General features: G+C 39.8%; 1 protein-coding gene across 6 annotated transcripts in view; it reads right to left on the reverse strand.

The window, feature by feature from the left end:
- Mapkap1 (MAPK associated protein 1) overlaps positions 1 to 24,754 on the reverse strand; it is a 230,800-nt gene that overhangs the window by 91,695 nt on the left and 114,351 nt on the right. For all 6 annotated transcript variants that reach the window (XM_077797105.1, XM_026386354.2, XM_026386351.2 and 3 more), the window contains one exon: positions 14,843 to 15,019. In XM_077797105.1, coding sequence (XP_077653231.1) covers positions 14,843 to 15,019 — 177 coding nt within the window. The remainder of the gene's footprint in view (positions 1 to 14,842; positions 15,020 to 24,754) is intronic.

Below are 24,754 nucleotides of genomic sequence, written 5' to 3' on the forward strand. Positions count from 1 at the left end.
AACATGGCAGAACTTCCTATTGACAAGAAATCTGAAAGAAAAGCCAAAGCCCCAAGCTAAATCCTGGAAAAACTTCTCAAAGGTAGGATAGACTGAGAAGGGGCCTGAAGTCTAGGTTGGACCCAACCAGGTGGCTGGCTCTCCACAGGGGCGAGGGGCCAATATCAAAACCAAGAACCCAATTTGCTTCCCTAATACAGAGACATATCCACAACCCTCCTCTCCATACGGATGGCTATTTAATCTCTGACATTCCATTTGTTAAAAAGCAAAACTGATGCTGGTCTGGCCAGCATGATCATCCATTTTAACTTGGTCAAGTTCTTGCTATCGAACAGCAGGCCTGAGAACTGTCAAGCTAATTTTACTGAACACTCTGTTACTGAATCATGCCTGAGCCCTGGCCATTCTTTACCTCAGAAGCTGGACCCTATCCCAGAACAATCTTCAAAAGTTTATTTTACTGATCAAAGCAAAATAAGAAATAGCTCTTTAAAAAAAAAAAAAACTATATTTAGGGAATGATGCAGTAAGTGATACTTTGGCAAGAGTACTGAAATGTAAAGTGCCTTGGACATTTAAAAACTTGGGGTATTTGTTCTGGCACTAGGCCAGTGTGTGTTTGGAACAAATGCCAATCAACCACGTTCAGATTTGCCTTCCCCGGCTTTCTCCTCGGAAGTCAGTGTGCGCTCCATCTGTGGCAATATGTAGAGCGATGGACCAGCAGGGCTGAATGGGAATACAAGTTCTTGGGCACTCACAAACTAGTCCTGCCTAGACTTCAAGAACTCCCCACTCATCCAGGTTCTACTTGAACTACTGTAGATCTGAGTCTGCTTATAAAATGCTTTCTTTCTTTCCTGATCTGCTACTGGCTGATACTCTTACCTCAAGCCAAGGCGTTCATCTTTTTCAGCAAAGGCAGACTAAAAGCTCAAAAGGAAGCCTTGTGTTTGGACTAACATCCATAAATTAAAAGTGTCCTTTTAAAATATTTTTGAACAGAGGAAAATCCCCAGTCTGTATTTTTCTGTCATTTTACCAAAACGTACCTAGGTGACAAGGTTAAAGCAAGCAGAGGAAATCCCTGGCACTTATCATCCACAGGCATTACTGATAAATTGTGTGGTGGAGGAATAAAGGATTACCTTCTGTATTTTTTCATTACACTTTTCTTTTGTTACAGAATACATAAATCCATTGTGGCACAATGTAATATGTATCACCATGCTACACCTGCGGACGCTTCCGAGCGGCTGCCATGTCTGTGCAGTCAGGAATGATAAGTGAACCACCCGTGAATGTTAACGATAGTGATCATTCTGAGGTAACTCGGCTCTCCATCTTCCTTTACAGCCTCCGTGCTGAAGCCAGGGTAGCAAGGTTCATGAGAGGAAAATGAAAACAAGAGCGACGGGCAGGGGCACTCGCGGCACTCGGAATGTGCCTTCGCGAGTGTGCAGTATCTCACTCTGGGGTTCCATTTCTGTAAAAACCTGCACATTAAAAGGAGAAAGAGGCTCTGCCCCGCACAATGCACACTACACCAGACTTAATGAAAGTTTCCTCGAGTCACTCCCACACTCCACTCCTTGTCCCCCAGACCAGCACAGATGTTGGCTCTTGTGCCTCCTCCGCAGCACTGCAGGGGCTCAAGTGGGCAGCACTTGGGCTTCTGAGTAAAACACCTAAAGGCTTCTAAAACCGAAGAGTTCTCAGAATCCATCTGGATGCTACTGTTAAGTTATTCTTCCATTTAATAAGTGGGAATGGAGACTTGCTACCCCAATTTTCAGCTTGACTTCCAAACAGTCTGGGTTTTATGCCTCATATCTTTACATCCAGGGTTTTTTTTTTATGGGCTTTCTGAAAAATCTTTTGAAATACATCTTTTAAAGCCACTCTTATTTCATGGAAGGCTTTGGATCTGAGACTGAGAAGACAATGGTTCTGAAGCAAATGTGTGCTACTAGTCCCACCTTCCTTCCCCTGGGCGGTGACCTGCACACAGGTGACCAGCTCAGACGGACCAGCAGGCCACATACAGACCCAGTATCTTGGCTCAGAAATTGCTCCCCTTGTAGACAGGCAGCTTGCTTCCCAGGGGAGGGCATTCCACCGCTCCTGGGCTGCCTGTGCTGGTCCAAGATGAAACTCCACTTCAGGGAGCTGACTAAATGCTGCCAGGAGTGCTTCAGTCAATTCAAAGCTAGGCCCTGTCAAGTCTGTAACCACTGAAAAATGTACGGGCATTTTAAAAAGAGATTACTCACTTGAGGAATTCGCTCTGTGCCCGTGCAAATCCACTAAGTTGCCATAGGGAAGTTCTGACACTAGCATCAACCCAACACAGGAGCATTTCTCCACAAAGCAGGAAACCAGAGGTGCCCAAGACACAGAGAAAACAGGGGCCCAGATCTTCATCTGAAAAGCATAGGTTCTTTGTATGGTTATAGATCTGGAACCAGAACCCAAGTGGGAAGGCAACATACTGGAGAGGAAAACACATGGGCTGGGAGTTAAAGCCCTTTGACTGAAATCCTGATTCCATGGCTGACTAAATGCTTCCCTCAGCTGCATCCAGGAAACAAGAAAGTGATTTCCCCTCAGAACTGCCATGAGGCTGATATATACAACAAATGCCAAGCACCTGGCATTTGGTCAAAGATGTTTCCTAATGTTAGTTCTCTTTGTCCCCCAAGATCCAAGTCACCACCTCAAGAGAAGAGGCTCTGTGTGGTCCCATAATGCTCCTATACAGAGATTTAATGCTCCTATACAGAGATTGCTTACCGGAGGAATAGATCTCAATACTGATTGCATGTAGCTGGTAACAATGGAGCAGTAAAATGTGTTGATTTGCTGGGCTTGGTGGCAACATTTAGGGGCACTATCAGCAAGTAATGGCCCAGGAAGCAAAACTTCCCTGAGGGTCAAAGGAGAGTACCCCGGGGCTCCATTTACACAGCCTTCCTTTTGTTAAAGGAAATATTATTTTAGTTGTTGACAGACCTTTATTTTTTATTTATTGATTTACATGCGGTGCCGAGAATTGAACCCAGTGCCTCACGCATGCTAGGCAAGTGTTCTACCACTGAGCTACAATCCCAGCCCCACAGCCTTCCTTTTTGAGAGAGTAAACCACTGGTGTACTCTACCTTGACTTAACTCACTTGTCGTGGATGGAGATGATGGAAGTCAAAATTCATTGTGGGGCAGAGAAATTCAGTAAGATTAATTAAGAGATTTCTGATCAGCACACTATATACACTGTTCATGTTTAACAATGCCCCTTGGTTACCAATCACAAAAATAATAGCCACAATTACTATTTATTGAAGTTTACTATGTACCTAGTGCTGTTTTATGTTGCCCCCCACACACACAATCCTAAAATACATATTATTATAGCATTTCACAGAAACTGAAGCTGGCAGCATCAGGTAATTCACCTGAGGTCATTCTTCTTTAATGATCCTATTTTGGATCCAAAAATATAAAATATGGCTACTAACTAGGTAGCACAGTCTAGTGGAAGCAAAAGTCAAAGAAGCCAACAAATGATTATAATTCTCTGTGATGAGCACAAAGTCAGAGACAATCTCAGGGTCTTGCTGAGACATGGGGGTTCTTGATCCAGCCACATGCAGGTGAGGGGAGTTAGAGAAGCTTCCCAGTGGGGACGATGTCTCAAACACTGTTGCAAGGTTTATGGCATGCCAAGAAAGATGGTGGCAACACCAGAAGGCAGCAGAGTGCAGCCAGATCTGGAAAAAAGTGGCTGGTTTGAAGTCTCAGCTCTGCCTTCATTGGGTAAACAACATAATCACTCTGACTTCATTTTCTCATGGACAATGTGGATGATGATAATTCATGGACTGAAAGACTGTACTTCTAAAGTGCTTACCACAATGCCTGTCAGAGAAGAAATATTTAATTAAGCAACAACTAATATACTAGAGTTTACAGACTTTTCTTCATATATACAGAGAAGTAATATGTAATGAGAGACAATGATAAGTCAACATTTACTGAACACTTACTTTATTTACATAACCCTCCCTGAAAGGTAGGTGCTATTACTGGTCCTGTGTGACAGCAAGGGAAGCTGAGGTTTGGCCAGGTTAAGGAGCTACATAGCTAACAAGTCCTGCAGGAGCCTTAACCCTAGGATAGCAAGACTCTGAAACCTGTTTTAACCCCTCAACAGCTCAGAATGGAGGCGCAGGGACTTGGTGAAAGAAGAGACTTCCAGAAAGCACATCCTTCAGACTGGAACACTGACCAACCCATGGAAAATTTGTTGACCTCCCCTTCAACAAATTCATTTTGATTATAAATGTCCTGACTCTCAGACTAACTACACAACCTATAAGATCCTTTCTTGAGAGCTTGTTTGGAGGTTCTAGCAGGGGCACACAGCTACACATATACCCTTGACCGAAGGACAGTCCTTCTCTATTGGGGAAGGTCATACTCTGACCGAGTGCGCAGCTTTGGGAGGGTCGAATATGGAGCAGTGAGGGAGGAAGGGGACACCTGCTTAGCTAGCCAGCTCAGCCAAATCAGCCAAATCAGCTCTGGTGATAGATGGGGTGACAGATGTTACAGCCAGATCACCCCACATCCTACATGAGCCTTTCTTGAAAGACCTTGGAGTTGCCACGTTTCATGAGCCACAGTCTCCTTTTCCAGAGGTGGGACAAGGCTGCCAAGAACATCGCTTAGTCCTCTAGTCCTGAAAATGCACAGTGCTAAAGATGCACTCCTCTGGTCCTGTCCTGCTCTGGTCCCACTTCCATGCATGTTCATTCCCTAGCACTTCAAGATAGAAGATGAAAACATATGAGCAAGAAAAAGCCTTGTAATAACTGCAGCATGCCTGCGTTAAAGTAAGTCCTTCAGGTATTACTTTATCCATAAAGAGAGTTCATACGAGTGTGAATGCCACAGTTTGTTTCCCCTTGCATTGGCCAAAATTTTTTTAAAAGATCAAAGCGCATTGTGTGAGCATGTGATGTTTGACATTGGACAAAGTACTCTTTTTCAAAACAGACATTTTCCAAAAACATAACTCGCTAGACTAATGGGCAGTGAGAAGCCAAAATGACTGCCCTCCGCCTTCTCCTTGTGTATCTTTGCCAGAGTCCTTGGGACTTGCCAAATCCGGTCATGCCTGCTTAGCTTGCTCGACTGATTGTGCCAGAAAAGAAAATAAGACACAGATGTATTTGAGCTCTTTGAGATGCCAGTAAGAGAGACAGCTAATGGCTTCATTTCGACCCTCCCCTTCCAGCTGGGCACAGGTGGGGGATAATGAGGTCCCTCTCCCTAATCAAACTCAATTATTTACTACTCTATATAACCGCAAAGACATTCACATTCAGTTCAGAATATAAAACACACCGTGGGCTACTTCCAACCACTGCCACTGGGTATTTATAACAAACTCAAGTGGCTAACAGTTTGCCTTGGCAGGAGTTTAAGTGTGTAAAGTTTTGCAAACTGTTTCTGTTCAAATATGTCCTGCTGAAATGGGGTCCCAGGCGGGGTTCCATAACTGTCAGGTCAGTGAACTGCATAACATCTGAGAATGTATTCACCATGCAGTGCAGACAGAATCTGGAAATCAAACACTTCGTTCTATTGCAACCTTCTGAGAAGCATCACAGTTTTTTCAACAGCAAGACTGACATTGTATTAATAAACATTACAAGCCACGAGTCTGACATGTACATAGCAGCAGCTGACAGACTCCAAGTAAGCTGAGGGGAGAACAGAAGAAATCAAAATGAGACAAAGTAACGAAACATGGCCAAAGAGGGTGTATTATGAAACAAATCACATTCACATCAGAAATATGGGCCCTAAACTTTTAAGAGATATAGTGACTAAAGCATAATCTGGTATAATTTTTGGATACCAAAGTAAGTTGATGGCTATCTAAAATGAGTGCCTTTATTGTAGGAACAAAGCATATCCTGGCACAATTTCAGTAGACAGACATTCCAGTGAGGAAAACGTACATATTTAGCTTGTCTGACCTTTAAATTCTTAGAAGTATGTAATTAATGCTTTCCATGTTTATTACTTACTCCAATATTTCTGTCACTATAAACAGACACAAAGAAAAATCTTTTCTTTTCTCTAGACAGTAGCTGTTGCCAAAAAGGAAATCAAGTCAGATTTACAAATACAAAATTAAATAGGCTGCATATGTTACATTTCCACACATAAGGACAATCTGGACAATGAAAATGTTTGCTAATTCGACAGAATGAAAAGAAACACACAGTCCTCTATGACTAGAGCAAACAATAAATAACTAGGATAATTTACACACATGTTGTCAGGCCTGGTTACAAAGAATGCACCAATATCTTATTTTATTTCTTATTCTATGTTAGCTCTGCCTCTTACCAAACTGTGTGACCTTGAAGTGCTTCTCTCTGACCCTCAGCTTATATTAGTTATAAAAATGAGTTTCTTATAAGGTATAAATGAGAGGAAGTCTGTTAGTAGCATGAATTGGTGCAAAAATGCTTTCTTCTCCCCCTCCTCTTCCTTTCCAGACCACACAGCAATGCCATCTAAGAGCAGAGGAGGCTTCAAGCTAATGACACACTGTTTAACAAAGGTTTGATCACTTAGGGTAAACTTTGGAGATACCATCAAAAAAGGCAAATTTATCTGTAGGCTCTTTGGAAAAGCCCTCATGCAGGAAAGAGCAATGAATCTGGGGCATGACTCTTAAGAAAAAGAGCTTACCTTCCCCTTGGTTGCAGAGCCAAGAGAAGGCAAGACAGTCTCTGGGAGTCCTGTGGGTGGCCCAGTTTCTGGTGAAAGACCTTCTACTCTTAATCCAATGGCTCTCTACTCATTAGCAAAACCCTAACTGGATTTCATTCAGTCGCAGCTCTTGGTTAGAACTGTTCCTTCTCCACGCTCATCTAATCCACATACTTTAGGAAGGCAGTTTAACTGTTCTTACTGACTTCTAACCTAGGGGGTTCTGTCCATTTTAGTGGCCTTGATTTTTCTTCCCTTAAAACCCCTTCCCCATTCTAGAGGATGATCCTGGTGTGAAACATTAATATCAACAAATGGATGCCGGGCACCATCTGAGATCCAGCTCTTATCTGGCCTGGATAAGCCCAAACTCCTCCCATTCCTCCCACCTTCTCCCTCCCTCTATCCCTACCTACAATCCACTCCCATACTCCCAATATCCAGCCATCTTCAGTGTTTAGGCTTAAAGTGATCAGCAGTTAGAAACTTAGGGATACCTGTTTAGAAACATATTTGTTCTATCCAAAAATCAATCAAGAACAATGGATACCTTAGAAATTCACCAGCAGATTTGTTAAGGAGGCAGTTTTCATTAGCAGGCTCCTAATTTACAAATTTACAATAATCCATTCTCTTTTCTCAAATACAACTCCAGGACCAGAGTTTTCCTGGGGCCAAAGGGCCTTGAAAAGGCTGGATCCAGGCGTACCAGGAACACCCAAACAACTAACTACCATTCTTTCCCACAGAACATTTGTCCATAAGGATTCATTTAAGTTAACTAGTTACTCTTCTAAAATGTAAGCAGTTATAAAATATAAGTATTAATTATCTTTGCATAATAGAAGGAAGGGAAATTTTAAATTATCTTTTTTTTTTTTTTTCGGGGGGTGGGGGGCTGATGGGGTGATGCTAGGGATCAAACCCAGGACCTTATGCACTGCTAGGCAAGTGTTCTACCCCTCAACTACATCCACAGTCTTAAGATCTTCTTTTGTATGAAGAAACACAGATCTATTTTCTCATTTTTCTATAACAAATATATACTAATTATGCAATAAAAAATAACCCAAAAGAAGGTTAAAGTCCATTTATATCTTAGTGTAAATTATTCAGACTGATAAAAAAAATCTCTGACAGAAATAAGAGTAGTAAATATGTAATACTTCCTACATATCAGGGTCTGAGTCAATATTAATCCTTGCAGCAGCATTTTCTGTGGTTCAAGAGTCAAGAGATGAGTTCACAGGCCATTTGAGAATTTAAAACTTTGATATTAGCTCAACAAAAATCATATTTATAGATGTAATTCTTCCATTTAAATCATATATGTGTAATTATCATATATATGATTATCATTGAACTAAAAGCAAAGTGTATGTTTATATCTATGATGTGTCACTACACATACAAATATGCACACCCAGCACATATACGAGATATGTAGGTCACTCTCAATCTTCCATATTCTTCTTTCTTCACTCTACTAAGGGAACCCTGAATCACTGCTTAGAGAAGAAATACCCAGGAGAGCGACCTGACTCTGGTCAGACAGATGTGAATAAGAGAGAAACTTACTAGAATAAGCCAAAGGTTGACAAATCTGTCCTATGCACATTGCCTCTGTGTGGTCTGTTGGTACCCTTACACTACAATGGCAGAGTTGAGTTACAGAAACTATATGACACACAAGCCTAAAATATTTATCATTTAGCCCTTTTTAGAAAAAGTTTACTAACCCCTGGGATAAGCTGTTGAGATTGGGGGTTGTGTGTTTCAGCAGCTAGAGTTATTCAACATCACTAATAGACTTGGTAAAGGTCAAATGGTGCCACTGCAAACTGCATACAAAAATAGTTTGTTTAACAGAGAAAAATGGTGGGAGAACTCAGGGGGTGCAAGGTTCTCCACTGGAACATGCTTGCTGATATCTGAGGAATTTGTGCTCTTTGGGGCCCAGGGCACACTGCACAGGTATCAATCAGGCAGAGAGCCCACCTAGATACAAATCAATCAACGACAGCAAAAAGTAGGTTGACCAACCACTCTAGTTTACAGGAGATGGGAGCGTGGTGAGGGGGATGAGGGTGCTTTCAGATGTAGTTTTGAAACAAACCTTGGCGAACGAACATGAATTGGTTACACCAGCAAAAAATATGGTGGGACAAAGGCAAAGAAGACTTTTCTAGTACAGAATATTTAAAATTTGGGAAAGATACACTATAAATCTGTTGGCCCATTAGAATCATGTTCTGATAGTTAAAAATAGATTCATTGTTTAAAAGGACAAATAATTAGGTAATATATTTCATATGAAAATCAAAACACTCAAGTCGACAAGAAAAAACATTTAGCAATCACTGAACCCAACATCATCAATTTAATTTCAGGAAAACATCAGCATTGAGGTTATTAATTAATACTTCATTAATATTATAGTTTTGTTATTTATTTTTATTTAGGTTGTATAAAAATATGAAACTTGCTGGATGTGGTGGCACATGTCTGTAATCACAGTGATGTAGGAGGCTAAGGCAGGAGGATGACAAATTGGAGGCCAGCCTTGGAAAATTAGCAAGATCCAGTCTCAAAAAAATAAATAAATAAATAAATAAAAGGACCAGGGTATAGCTCAGGGGTAAAGTAACCCTGGGTTCAATCCCTAATACCAAAAATCCATTATAAAATTTTATACCTAGAATCTTACATTTGTATGTACTTAAGCAGTATTATAATAAAACTAATTTGGGGGAACAATGAGGCTTAGCATTGAAGTTAAATTCAGGAAAATTTATTTTCCTTTAAAAGAGATCTATATATTACATTTAAGAAAATTCTTGGGGCTGGGGTTGTGGCTCAGGGGCAGAGTGCTTGCCTAGCATGGGTGAGGAACTTGAGTTTGATTCTCCACACTGCATATAAGTAAATAAATAAAGGTCCATTGACAACTGAAAAAAAAAGAGAGAGAAAATTCTTATCCACATCTATAGGTGAAGAAAGTTAAGACTCACAAAGGTAAGTAAAGTTATCTCAAGTCATGGGCAAGTCACTGTGAGGTGTGAACCCAGGTTTGCCTAAATTCAAAGCCTGTGATGACTCATTTAGAGGGAAAGATGGTATATGGAAGTCCCCTGCAGTGGGTGATATGAGGGCATATAAGGCCAGAAGGCAACCAAAGGCCTCCGGGTATTCAAAAGATAGGGACAGAGTTAAAGAGGGCTCAGAAAGCAGGGCAGGACACAGTACTTGGCCAAGCATTATCCTGGAAGTCTGAGATGCCTGAAGATTCCCTTGTTCCTTCTCCATGAAACCCTGTGCTGGGTGCTAAAGATACAGAGATTTACTTTATCTGTGCCTTCCCCATTTTCAAGGAGCTTAGTAGTAGTAGTCTTGCTACTATCTCTCAGGATATCTGCTCATAAGAGGACTAATTTGAAAATCTATGGATTCACAAAGTCCACTACCCACACATATTCAGTGAAAGTTATTTGAATTTTTTTTTAAGTCCAGATGATCAGTGTCCACCTAAACTCTGTCTCTCCTCTGCAATAAAACAGTAAGTAGAGGAAGCAAAAAAAAGTAGAAGCAGCAAAGAAATCTTTTCAGTTACCCATTTAAGAAACACATGGAAAAAAAAAAAAAGAAACACATGGCATACCTATTATAGTAATGGAGCTGCATTGGGTATTGTGGAATACTGATGCTCCAGTTCTGCACTCAAAGAGTTGTTTCATTGTTAATAAGACAAATAGCAGCTAACATTTAAGATAATACTTACATATACCTGACAAATGCTTTACATTCAATCCTCACAACTAATCTGTGAGGTGGGTCTTATTATTATCATATTTAAATGAACCATAGAAAGTTAAATAATTTATCCAGGATCACACACACTAGTCCAGGGCAAGGTCAGGATTAGCACTCAGAGACCACCATGCTTTTACATACTACACTCTAATAGAGGCTGAATCAGACAGCAGGTTGTCCGACTGACTAAACCAACACCCAGGGTATTGCCAAGGACAAGGGCTTTGTTAAAATAGGGCCAAATCCAGGTCTGAGAACAATACCACATCTCTAAACTGATCATAGTAAAAACTGAGCTATTTTGAAATTAAGTTAACATATCCAGAGTTAGCTCTTTGAGTGAGTGCATTCCTTACAGTCAAACCTACTGCCCACTTTCTGCTTTAGCTGTGCCTTCCCAGCTTCTTTCTGTCCCTTCTCTGCTGGGAACGAGATGCTAGGAGAAAAGGAGGGAAATGAAGAGAAGGAGTCATGGTTTTACTCATGTTGCTAGATTTCCTCTCTGAAACTTTGACCCTGACCCTGGAGACCCTTGAGTCTCTCTGTCCTAACATCTGTAGGTACTTTGCCAGCTTAGCACAGGAACCAGAAAGGTGGATGGGAGGTTGCAAGCCAAGAACAAATGCACAGGCAAATGGTCAATAATCTGTATTATTTCATCAGACCACCGAGAAAAAAACAAAACACAGAAAATTGAGTGACACCTTTGTTCTAAATGCTCAAATATAAAATCAATTTACCTCATGTTTTCAGAAACATTCCAGACATGTCAAATAAACTCTCCTGAACTTTAAAATAAGAAAAGATTGAGTGGGGTGCATGTTTGGGAGCAGGGAATGCAGAAATAGGGTAATTCTGGAGGGAAAAAAAAATAGAGCATTGATTTTAGAGCTGTTGTTACTCTCCACCTCGTTGGGTCCCTGCCATTCCGCAAAAGGAAGGTTCTCAGCAAGACACTGCAGTCCTAGATGCCTCTCCTGGGAAGGTGCATTTACCCCAGTCCCCCACCTAATACTACCCCAAAATCACTGCTTTAAATGTCCTTCTCTCTTTTTTTTAAATATCTATTTTTTAGGTGTAGATGGACACAACACAATGCCTTTAGTTTTATGTGGTGCTGAGGATGGAACCTGGGTCCCGCCCATGCTAAGCGAGCACTCTACCTCTGAGCCACAATCCCAGCCCCCAGGCCCTCTCTTTAAAAGGACTTTCAGTTCAAAATATTGCTATGATCATTTGTTACTGTACTAAAAATTCTTCTAATTACTAATTATAAAACCTATAAAAATGCCACTGCACACATCTCCTCCTCCTCTTCTTTTTTTCCTTTGTCTGTGGTATTGGCCTTAAGCATGCTAGGCAAGACTCTACCACACCCCAAGCCCCTATATACATCTTGAAAGTAAAAAGGCTTCTATGAAAATACCTTATGATGAAAAATTTGTTTTATGAATTCTATTGGTAGTATTATAAAATTGATACATCTTTCAGAGAGCTATTTGTCAATAAAAAGTGAAAGTCTTGGGCTGAGAATGTAGCTTGGTGGTAGAATACCTGCCCAGCATGTGCGAGGCAGCCAGGAAAAAAAAGTGAGAGTCTAAAGAAGACTCTACTCTCAGATCAATAAATCTACTTATGGGAAATGATCTTTAGGAAGTTATTCAACAGGGGTAAAAGGGATACAGAAATGACTGTCATTACAGTTAAAACCCAAACAAGGAAACAATGTAAATATGATATGGTTCCATTGCACTCATCAGTGATACACTCGCCCCCCTCCCCCCGTCCCTGTCCCCCAGTACAGGGAATTGAACCTAGCAGTGCTCTTCCACTGAGCTACATCTCTAGTCCCTTTTATTTTTAATAACTTTATTTTATTTATTTATTTTTATGTGGTGCTGAGGATCGAACCCAGGGCCTTGAATGTGCGAGGCGAGCGCTCTACCACTGAGCTATAACCCCAGCCCCTTTATTTTTAAATTTTGAGGCAGGGTCTTGTGATTTTCCTGCCTCAGCCTTCGGGATCTCGGGCATTATAGGTATGTTCCACCACACCCAGATTGCTATTCACATTTTAAATGATTTATTCAACAACTGTTTGCCCTTAGTAATCTCCATGAGGGAAGGATTAGCTCTGTGCAGGTCCCTGGTGCAAATAAATACAGACTATAGAAATCAAGAGCAGATGTTGAAATATTTAAAATTTAATGTTAAATAAAAATAATGTAAAGCTGGACACAGTGGCACAAACCTGTAATCAAGAGGCTGAGACAGGAGGATTCCAAGTTCAAGGCCAACCTGGGAAACTCAGTGATACTCTGTCTCAAAATTAAAAATATAAAGGGCTGGGGATACAGCTTAGTGGTAGAGTTCCCCTGGATTCAATCCCCAGTGCAGGGGTTGGGGGTGGGGAATAAGCGGACAAGTGAAATACATGTATGCTCAGAGGGAAGCCATAATCGATATGTCCATGGAAATGATTATACAAATGATTATACAAAGCTGAAAATGGCAATATTAGGATGGAGGGATCATTGGAAAAATTTTAAATTATCTGTAAAGTTGATGTTTTGGGTGCCCTGGAAATGAAAAAGTGTGTGTGGGGGGCGGGGGGCAGGATTTGCTATTATGTACACCAAACTTGACCTCGGAGTCAAGTACATGAAATTGCCACCGTGAAAGCTGGAGGAGCTGCTCCTCACAGCTTACCCCCAAGACCCTCAGAGGTCTTTCTTTGCTCAAGGGTAAAAGGACCCCAAATATCCATAAGTCATATGTAGCATGATTCTCTTTTCAGGAAAAATCTCAAACAAAGGCAATATGTTTTAAAGATATGAGGAAAGTCCTCCAAAGCAATTCCTCTTTAGGAATAGTGAATTTGCTAGTGCCTAACAGCAGGGGGTGCCAAAGGGATCACTATTGTTCCCAGGAGATGGCTGGGAGAAGGGCTGCAGAGGGAAGCCTGAGAGTGCAGGCCTTCCCTTAGCCACTGGGCCTTAGCAGCAACGAAGACTTGAACTGACAAAAATTACATTTTTATCTACACTAATTCTGATAGCATTTCCTTGAATATAAGAGCATTAGTATGAGCAGTTACTGTGATGAACAGAAATCCTAGCACATTAGGGTTAGTGCTGATTTCTCAAATACCGTTTACATTCATCAGCACTTTGAACATCAGACTTCAGGAGTTATGGTAAGAGCTGCAGCTGGGTCTTGTTATTTATCTCTCCGGTAAAGCTAGACATAAGTTGATGACTTTATTTATTTATTTATTTATTTATTTATTTATTTATTTTAAAGAGAGAGAGAGAGACAGAGAGAGAGAGAATTTTTTATTATTATTATTTATTTTCTAGTTTTCAGCGGACACAATATCTTTTGTTTGTATGTGGTTCTGAAGATTGAACCTGGGCTTCACGCATGCCAGGCAAGCGCGCTACTGCTTGAGCCACATCCCTAGCCCAGTTGATGACTTTAAAATAACAGAATTCATTCATAATCCAGTGAATTTCATTTTATGCATTTACATACACTTTTCTGAGAAGGGCTTTTATAGACTTTACAAGACAGCCAAAGGCAAAAGAAAAGGTTAAGAACATCTGCTCTCTCTGAAGGAAGGCAATTGAGGAAGAATCAAATTTGATCTAGTCGGAGAGAAAAGTTTGCTTTGTTTTGGTGCAGTGGATTGAACCCAGGGGTGCTTAACCACTGAGCTACATCCCCAGTTCTTCTTACTTTTTATATTCAGACAGGGTCTTGCTAAGTTGTTGAAGATCTCAATAAATGGTTGAGTCTGACTTCGAACTTGTGGTCCTCCTACCTCCAGAGTTGCTGAGATTACAGGCAAGTGCATCAAGAGAAAGGTACTTTAAATCACAAAAATGGCCACAATGCTTGATTTTCATTTAGTTTGGATTCCTTGAAGAGGAGACAAACCCAGGAGTTTTGTTTCACAGGGTCCAAGTGAAATAGAACTTCCAGAAGCCCACCTGTAGAGATGATGTTCAAAGATCTACGCACACAACTTGCTCCTACAAAGCAAGGCTGTATGTAGCCTGGGTGAAGAGACATGAAGTAACAACACAAATATCATTCCCAACATCTCTCTAGAAGTAATTTTATATATGGACTCTCCAGATACCAAATAGAATTCATTTCATGAACAAAATCAAGATCATATCTGAAATTCGAGAGGACAGGGAGAAGATCTTGAGATAAATAACAGGTCAGTACTCACATTCGAACAAAGAGCGACTCTTTGGATGTCAGACCAGGAGATGAATACTTTTCAACCAGGGCCAAAGTACTGAAGCCAAACTTATGAATGGGCTCATTGGAATCCAGCGGGGGGAAATCCGTGTCTACCTCCCCATCATCCTCAGCAATGTGCAGGCAGTAGGCACTGACATTGTCACTGAAAGGAAACCACAAAAGTGAGTGAATACCAAGGTAGGGAAAGGACAAGGAGATCAGAGGGAATGGCAAGCAAACTGAGTTCACTGCTGATTTCTGCCCCAAGCCTATGATAGAACCAGAACCCCCAAATACCACTTCACCTATTAGGAAGAAAACACAGGGCAGTGCAACAGGAGGAAAACAATGTGAAATGAAGGGGTTTTGTTTGTTTGTTTTTGTTTTATTTTTTGGTCTAACTAGGGTTTGAACCCAGAGGCACTAAGCCACATTCCCAGCCCTTTTTTATTTTGAGACAGGGTCTCAATAAGTTGCTGAGGCTGTTGAGATCCTCCTGCCTCAGCCTCCCCAGTCTCTGGGATTACAGGTGTGCAGCAGTGCACCTAGCTGAGGGTCTTTATATTACTCTATTCTTCCAACTTGTACTGAGCACCTGTTATGCTTAAGATGCAGAACTTAATCTCCGAGATCAAAGGTGAGATTTAGTATTAGTCCTAAGGGAAGTTTATAGTATAGCAGAGGAGAAAGTAAGCAGTACATTAACTATAATTAGATACAAACCAAACTACAAACACAGGAAAAAATTACTTGCAGTGGGTGTAGCCAGAGGCCTTTGATTAATGGGTAGGATTAAGACACTACCTGTGCTCTAGCTCAGGGAAATAACACAAAAGTAATACACGATGCTCCATATGGAGAATCAGTCCTATAGTTCCCCTTTTTATAAGAGTAACTCACATGGCAGTGTGATTTTAAACACACTTCCTTAGCAGAATAAAAGCAAATGGCCTGATACATCCTGACACAGACCCCTGAGCCAATTGACCACTTCTGGACATTTCCTACTTCCCTTGAATGTCTAGTCAGGTTTTCAGTTTTTCCCAATACAAAGTCAATACACACCCTCTTTTCCCCTCTTTGGGGAAAGTAAAAAGTCAATTTGTTCAAAAAGGGTAGAAAACTATATTAACATATAAACACTTTAAAACTGAAACCAACTTAAACACTTAACAACACCCTCTTCAAAAGTGCAGATTTGCTAGCATTCAGAGGCATGCTAGCTTCAGAAGCACATTCTAATAGTTCACAAGGCAAGAGAATTCTAAATTCTCCATCTTAAATTTGGAGTTTTAATTACATGATTGATGCTTAAATTAATTAATTGCAAAGTGTATGCTAATTGTTTAATTGGTTGCTTGATCTATATAGATCATTTTTTGAATTAAATGAGTTGATTTACAAAGTTTATTGATTGGATGTGACAATGAATTATTTCACTGACTACCTGATTTGCAATTTTCCCAATTAATTCACAAATCTTTAGCTGCAACTCTGCTTATTGAGAGAACTACTTCAGGTAATCTATACTCCGTGACTCTGTCATGGCTAAGAGATATTTATTATATAAAACAGGTAACAGAGATAGATTAAAATTAATGGAAACTTTAAATTTGCTAAATGGATGGATTACAAGAAAGTAATCTGGCTATGTATGTCACTATAAATTTCTATGTATTTGCAATGCTGTTAAGAAATTTATAATTTGTCTTGGAATGGTATGGAAAACTTTCGGATCTCTGTAGCAGGGTACCAATTTAACCACCAACAACTGTAGAAGCAGAAGAAAGAAAGTACTTTAGATGATAAAAATATCACAGTGCAGTGCTAAATGCTTTGTGGGCAGAAATATTTGAACTCAAATTTCAGCTCCATGGCTCATGGGCTATGTGATTTCATAGAATAAGCTTGAGCCTATGTGATTTCATAGAATAAGCTTTCCCTTGAGTTTTAGTTGCCAATCTCTAAAAATGGTAAAATCACCTAGTTCTAGAGTTGTAAAGATTAGATAAAATAATGTAAGTAGCCAGGCACAGTGATGACACCTGTAATCTCAGCAACTCAGAAGGCCGAGTCAGGAGGATCACAGGTTCAAGACCAGCCTCAGCAATTTAGTGAGGCCCTAAGAAACTTAGTGAGACAGTGTCTCAAAATTAAAAATAAAATGGGCTTGGGATGTGATTCAGTGGTAATACACCACTGAGTTCAATCCCCAGTACCAAAAATTAATTAATTACTGATGATGATGATGTAAGTAGTGCCTAGCGTATAACAGAAGTAAAAAAATAAATGATAATGTAACCATGATAATCAAATCAGATGGAAACTAACTTTTACAATTATGTTAATACATAAATTGTAAATACATATTAGAGTAACAAAGCAACAATGAACTGACCAGCTTGTTCCAGGTTCCAGGTACCTACATTTGTAACCAGAGTTAGCACTTCCACAATGCTGCAGCCTTGGGGCTGCTGAGCCCCCAGGGTTTTATGAACAGGGCAGACATTGATGAGACAAGCAACAGACAGCACAGATTATTTGTTGCCATGTAAATCAACCTGAGAAATGCCTGTGATTCCCCAGTACCACAGAGGTTCAAGGGCAAATAATAAGCCTATTGATCAAAGCAGAAAGCCAAACATTGATATCAGAAGAATTCTGCTGTGACTGTCACTGGACGCTCCCAAGTCCCCTCAAAGCAAATTCAACAAATGTCACAGGCTAAGATCTGAGAGCAAACCAAAGGGTTCACTGCCAAGTGCTATTATTATTCTCTTCAGTTCTTAAATACAAAGTGTGAAATCATTCATTCAAAAACATCTACAAAGTGCCTACCTGTGCTGCAGCATACCCTGAGCACTGGGAACACAGCAAGGAAAAGAATGACTCCTGCTGTATTATACAAGACTAATGGAAGTCTCTTCTGGGTCAGTAAAGTTTAGCAACACACAGTGCTCCAACCCTTGAGAAGATAAAGACCAACAATCCATATTCTATGCATAGACTTTCTGGTTCTTTGTGTCTTCATAAAGAGATCACTAGTAAAGCTGCTATTGTATTTTTGACTTTAAAACTGCTCAGAATTTCAAATTAGTACTCACTCAACACTAGTATCATTGGATATATTTACTGAATACTATGTACCAGACACTGTGCAAAGGGGTTCCAACACATAAGCTCACTGGATTGAATCTCCATATCAAATCTGTGCAAGAACCAGTTATTATTATTATTTCTATTTTATAAATTAGAAATCTGAGGCTCAAGGGGGTTAAGTGCCTTGTTCAAGATTAGGCAGTGTATAAGTGACAGTGTTGAGATTCAAAGCTGGCAATCGAGAGTCCTTGTTATGACGCATCACTTCCCAAGGTGTTTGGGAACACACATTTCTAAGGAAATGCCACATTTGGCATTTGAACAGAAGGACAAAATCATGACCCATTATTTATCTTAAAAATTAGAGGCTTAGATTTATTTCAGTCTTTTACTTTTGGGATTGGTAGTGAGACCTAAAAACACAGAATAGCAAGATCATGATTATCTAATTAAACAGATAAAGCTGGTCTAGAGAATTCATGTCTCCTCTCCCTTTTACTCCTATTTTGATCTTATCAAAAACTGATGACATTCTGAAATGGGAGAAGGAAAAGGGGTGCAGCAGTCCCCAACCCAGGAATTTCCAAACACCAACACCTAGAGTTTACAACATAAGGAAAAAAGGGGAGCCTTCCTATGACATTGTTTGGTGCAAAGAACAGGATTTAAATGCTAACTCAGCCACTAACCAGTTGGGAAAAAAAAAAATCTCTCTGAGAACCATTTTCTTATCTGATAAAATCTTTCCTTGATTTCTCCAGGAGAATCACTTGAGTCTCTGAAATCCAACTGAGTCTCCTCTCTGGTTTAACAGAACTTTTTAATATTTCTACATTTCAACAACACATTGCTCTTTTTCCTATTTATGCAACCACATTCTCCTAAAGAACAGGGAATCTTCTATTGTCTCTGCATGTTTGCTGAAGAGTAAAATGGCTGGTTGGCATTTAGAAAGTACTTAACAAATATTTGTTAAATGAATGAATATATAAATATGTAGACTGAATCACTATGAAAAAACATAAAGGGTATTATTAATGAGGTATGTGTTAATGAGAAGAGGGGACGTAATAAGCTTTTCTTTTTTTCTTTCTTTCATGCTTGTCACAGTGATATCTGTTAACCAAATGGGGCTTTCTATGCAATGTACATGTGTCAGAGATTGTAGCTCAAGACAAGGGGAGAAGGCAGCACAGGAAATGGTGAGGAGGAAAGCATCAATTTTATAGACCATCCATCAAGATATGGGTATGGCATCCTACTTTTTAATGGAGAAAAACCAGAAATGATTACAACTGTGTAAAAAGTTTCAATTGTCTACAGATAAAAAGACTAGAAACAAATGCCAAAAAGTTTACAAAGACTATGCATACATGTAAGCTGTGAGCATTTTAAAAATGATTTTCTATACTTTCCAAATGTTCTAAGTATATGTGACTCTCATTTTCCTTTATTTTTAAAACATTTATTTCTAATAAGGGTAATATGTACTTATTGTACACAATTTAGAAATATGGAGCAGTATAAGAAATGAAGGGAAACCTCTCAGCATCCCACACAGAGAGAATCGCTTTTCCTAGAGATCCTGAGCACTTCCTGCTTCACCTTCATCCCCAGGTTCCTAAATGGTCACTTTCTCTACCAAATTCTGGAATTATAGAGGAAATAATCTGATCTTCCACATAAAGGTCATGCGAGGATTAAATGACTCAAATTAACCAGTGTCTAACATTAAAAAAAAAAAAAATCTTGTCAAGCAGGAGGCAAAGAAACCTAGAATGTCTAGTTTTTGACTCACTACCAGAGAAGAATGATTAAAAGACTAAAAAGGCAAGAACAGAACAGGTTGGGTCCATAAGAAGAGGCTTAATTTAGAGCTGGTTTGGGATGGAAGCAGTAGTTCCTCTGAAGGACCATGAGCCTATAAAAGGACTAGAAGTTTGAACAATGAACAGGTGCAAAATGGTGACAATGGTCAGAAAGAGATCCGTGAGGGTAGTGGGGATGCAGATGTGGAATCAAACCTTTAGTAAGCATAATAACTAAAGTTCACTTATTTTTCATCAAATTAGATTAAAAATTTTCATTAGAAAAAATTATTTCACTGAATTTTGATCAAGATTCATTTTATTTTCAATGTTGGTGTGGCTTTCATGAAGTGACAAAAGCCTGTGGCCCATATAGAGATGTCATATAATTCATATATGAAAATTCAGGAGCATTCCAGGAAGCATCTCAGATTTTACCAAATGTGATCTGGCATGTTTAAATTACACACTCACAAAAATTCACTCTTCTTTGAAAACTGCAAAATATGCTTAAGTATAACCAGAGAGATGAATACTTATTATGTTGTTTTTAATGAAAAATTTAAAGGGCATGATTCCAAAATGTCCAGAACTTTCATTACTAGGGCTTTGGTGTTTATTGGGATAGCAGAATCGATATTAAGTGCATGTCAGGCATTAGCAAGAAAAACAAAGTCCTCAACTTACAGTTTAGAATTTGATCTCTCTGAAGTCAGATTAAAAAAAAAAATTTTTTTTTTTTAAGGGACTGGGGTTTTGGCTCAGTAGCAGAGATCTTACCTTACACATGTGAGGCACTGGGTTTGATCCTCAGCATTACATAAAAACCAACAAAATCCGTGTATAACAAAAAAAATTTTTTTTTTAAAGTTTTAAGACTGTCAAGATTTCCTTTTCTCCAAGACCCATAAAATGGAAAGTAAAAATTGGTAAGTAACAGTATAAGATTTGTTAAGACAAAGCAACCTCACAAAGGAATAATTAATCTCAAATTTTCTGGTACAGAAGTTCTAGAGTAATAACCACTAATTTCTAAGTGAAAGCAAGACCCTGGTACTACTCTGAGCTCCTTTTTAGATGGTACCTGATGATTTTCAAATTCACTGATACTTGCCACATGCTGTTAATCTCATCTAGTGTAGTTTTCTTTGTTGTTATACTTTTCATCATTAGAAATTCCATTTGGGTTTTAAAAAAAATACCTTCTATTTTTCTCTTCATCATGTTCACATTTAGGGCTCTGTCACCTTGACCATATTAAACATGTTCATAATAGCTAATTTAACATTGTTGTTTGCTAATTCTATCTTTCTGTCATTTCTGGGAAGTTCTTCATATTGTTCTAAACTGGGGATATTTCTTCAAACAAATTCAGTTGGCAAGAATTCTGAATTTCAGAAACTCATAAAATCTATTATAAATCATCTGTAACCATTCTCAATACCACTACCTAAAGGATCTTTCAGAAACATAATTATGATGCCTTCACCTCCATGCTTAAAGCCTTTATACCTTTAGAATAAGGTCAAGAGCCCATTAACAGAAGCTGCCTTCCATAATACCATTCACTATACTTTCCCCACCTTCCAACCAATCCCCTGCTATTCTAGAACACACAACTTAGGTTCAACTACACCCACTGCTTGCAGTTCCTCAAGTCACATGCAGTTCCCATCACCATTCAGTCCAGAGGCTCCCTGTTCCTCGTGGGTCAGAAAGATTTAAGCTATAGCTCAAGTTTCAGTTCCACCAACGCTGCTTCCTTGCATCCTCCCACCCTGGCCCCCATTCAATCCAGGCCTCCATCTCCAAGCAGAACCAGAGAACCCTTCTCTAGAAGTCTCAATGACACTGAGGCTGAACATGTGTGATTTGGTGTCTGTCTCAACCACCAACCTGATCCTCAAGGCCAGAAACTATTTGATGACCCTCTGTATCCCCAGCATAGTGTCTGGGACAGTGTAGATAACATGTAAATGCTTAGTGGGAGGGAGGGAGGAGGGAACAAGGAGAAAGGAGAGGGAGGGAAGGAAGGGGTCTCTTAAATGGCTATGGCATCCCTGATGCTTTTCATGAGAAGAATCTCATTTTTTCATACTGTACAACAAGGGAAATGGATGCAGACCTAGGTTCAAATCCCGATTCCATTACCCAATCCCCTGCTTCTTTGCTTTTAATACCCTCTCTTTCCTTCCCATGCCACTTGCTAAGAATATACATGGTACTGGTAAGTTACTTAATTTCCTGATTCTCAGTTTTTTTTTCCAGCAAAAATGTTATCTGTGCTGTGGCTTATAAAGCTATTGTAAGGAATAAGATAATACATTTAATGTGCTTTACACCCAGTAGGCATGCCACTGCCTTCTTACCTACCAACATGTTATCTAGTATTGTGGAAACTCTGGCCACTATAAAATAACAATGACGGGTTTTCTTTCTATCCAGCTCATGAGGAAACCTTGCAATAACACACCAACCATTTACATAAGTACATCACAAGTGGAAAACATCTACTTGGTGATCTATATGGGGTGTCTCGGCAGACACATCTGGAGAAGGGCCCCCCTGGCAGGGCAAGACAGAGGGTCATTTCAGTCCAAATCTTTCAATGTTCCCATGTTCTCTCATCCATTCCACATATTATTTATTGCACTGTGTTATGGACTGGGGGCTATAAGACCATAAAATAGACATGGTCCAGATACTACTTACCAGACTTCTCTTAGATGTTCTCTCAAGTAATCTCAGCCTTCATTACATACCTAACTATGGATTCACCCCTCTCTGAACCTGTCTGGTTTCTGGGCTGCATGGCTTCAACACCACATGAACAGTACTTCCACATCTGCTGGAGGCCCTCCTCTCTCTTCAGTTACAATTAACATCTCTACACAGGTGACTCCTGAATTCCCATTATCAGCTAACCTCTCCTCTGAACTCCAGACAAGCAAATACAATGACTGTTTGAGAACTTCTTTTAGAAATATATAGCAGAGCTGTAGGCAAGACCAAACTCCTGCTGCCTCTGCCGCTCTTCTTCAAACCCTGGAAGTCACTTTGCAAAGGCCATTCTCCCATGCTGTCTATTTCCGTCAAGGGCACGACAACACAGAAAGTGTGCAAGTCCAACATCCAGTGAGTCATCTTTTACACAGCTCTTCTCCCACATCCCACACCTAATTCATCCTCAAGTCCTGAGAATTTGCCCTCTCAAATATTTTCAGAATCTGTCTACTTCTCCCAGACCCCACAGGGGCCGCTGCCACCTCTCAGTCTCATTCCACTCTAGCCTCTCCTCCTCCTTTGTGCTCTGGTCACACTAGCCTTCTTTCATTCTCTGACACAACATGCTTCCTCCTGTCATGGGGTCTTGGATCACGCTGCTCCACCTCCTGGGCTCTTCCCCCACCAAATGCCTCTGGTGTCCCTTTCCCAGGGAATTTCCCCAACTTCTAGACTAGGCTTTCAGAGCACTTAACTTCATTTTTTTTCAATATTTATTTTTTAGTTGTAGTTGGAGACAGTACCTTTATTTTATTTATTTATTTTTATGTGGTGCTGAGGTCAATATTGAACCCAGGGCCCTGCATGTGAAAAGTGAGCGCTCTACCACTGAGCCACAACCCCAGCCCCCTTTACTCCATTTTTAAGAAACATTAATTATTTGAATTAATTTTAATCATTTGCCCACTTCCCTCAGTAGACTGTGGAATTCATGAGAGAGAGACCATATCTAGTTTTATTCACTACTGTACACCCAGCAAAATGCCTGGGATATAGCAGACACACAATACATATTTGTAGAATGCACGAATGAATACAAATAATAAGGCAAATGAGATGAGTCAGTTACAAAGTACTATTACACTTGATGATTTCTTCTTCCCAACACACTGTAAATATTTTGAATGAAGCAAATGGTATTTCTCTCGTTCTCTCTTTTATCCTCAATACTTAGTGTGTGGGACTCCAAAATATTTGCTGAATGAAGGAATGTCAAACTACAGAGAAATAAGGTCAGCGGTTGCCAGAGACGAGGAAGGAGAGGGGAACAGATGGAGCACTGGGCTTGAGCAAAGTATCAAGCGGGGAAGAAAAAGGCATTTGTGACTAGAAACAAGCAAAACAAGACAGAGTATTGCGGCCAGTTACAGAGTATAAAGCTCGGGATGCACAGGAGCACATGTGGAGGCATCAGAAGGGGAGGGGCCATTCAAACTGTATTATTTAGGGAAGGGGTTCTCATGATGACTCCGAGGGACATAAAGTAGAAGAAGTAACCTAGAAATGAGAGAAGAGTGGCTACAGATGTGTACACAGACAGTGCAAGAGAGAACTATAAAGAACACACACACACAAAAAAAAAAAACCCAAACAGCAAAGCTCTCTGGAAACATCATAAGGTCACACATCTACACACTGTCATAAACCCACAGGACTCAGAGCAGGGTCCTCGATTCATCAAGAACAGGCTTTACTATCTTTCCTGCTGAACTATTATTGGTACTGGTTCCAGCAGTAGCTGGCTATAGTACTTAGTAACAGCAGATACGTATACTTAAGTATTTGCCATGTATTTTCAAGTTTCATTTACATAAATATCCTATTAGATAGCTTCTACCTCATTCTAGACAAGAGAAAACCATACTACATGGGGCTTAAGTAATCCATCCAAGATCACCCTGCTGCTACATTAACACCAGACTTAAAACTGAGGCTACACCTTACGTCCCACACTTTTAACCATTATCTTATACTCTAAGAAGGCAGATAATGATATTAACATATTTTAGACAGCTTTTATGAAAAATTATCAAAATGAAATTTTATATTTAATGAGATAAACCCTCAACTATCTATAAAACCCACCAACTTTCCCAAGAGCTCTAGATAGGTGAGATTCTGTCATAATGAGTAAACTCACCACAGAATGATGATCTCCATGGTGTAGCTCTCTTAGTATATGGTGCAGCTCTCTTAGTATATGATGC

Source organism: Urocitellus parryii, chromosome 4 (genome assembly GCF_045843805.1).
Source record: "Urocitellus parryii isolate mUroPar1 chromosome 4, mUroPar1.hap1, whole genome shotgun sequence".
NCBI lineage: Eukaryota > Metazoa > Chordata > Mammalia > Rodentia > Sciuridae > Urocitellus > Urocitellus parryii.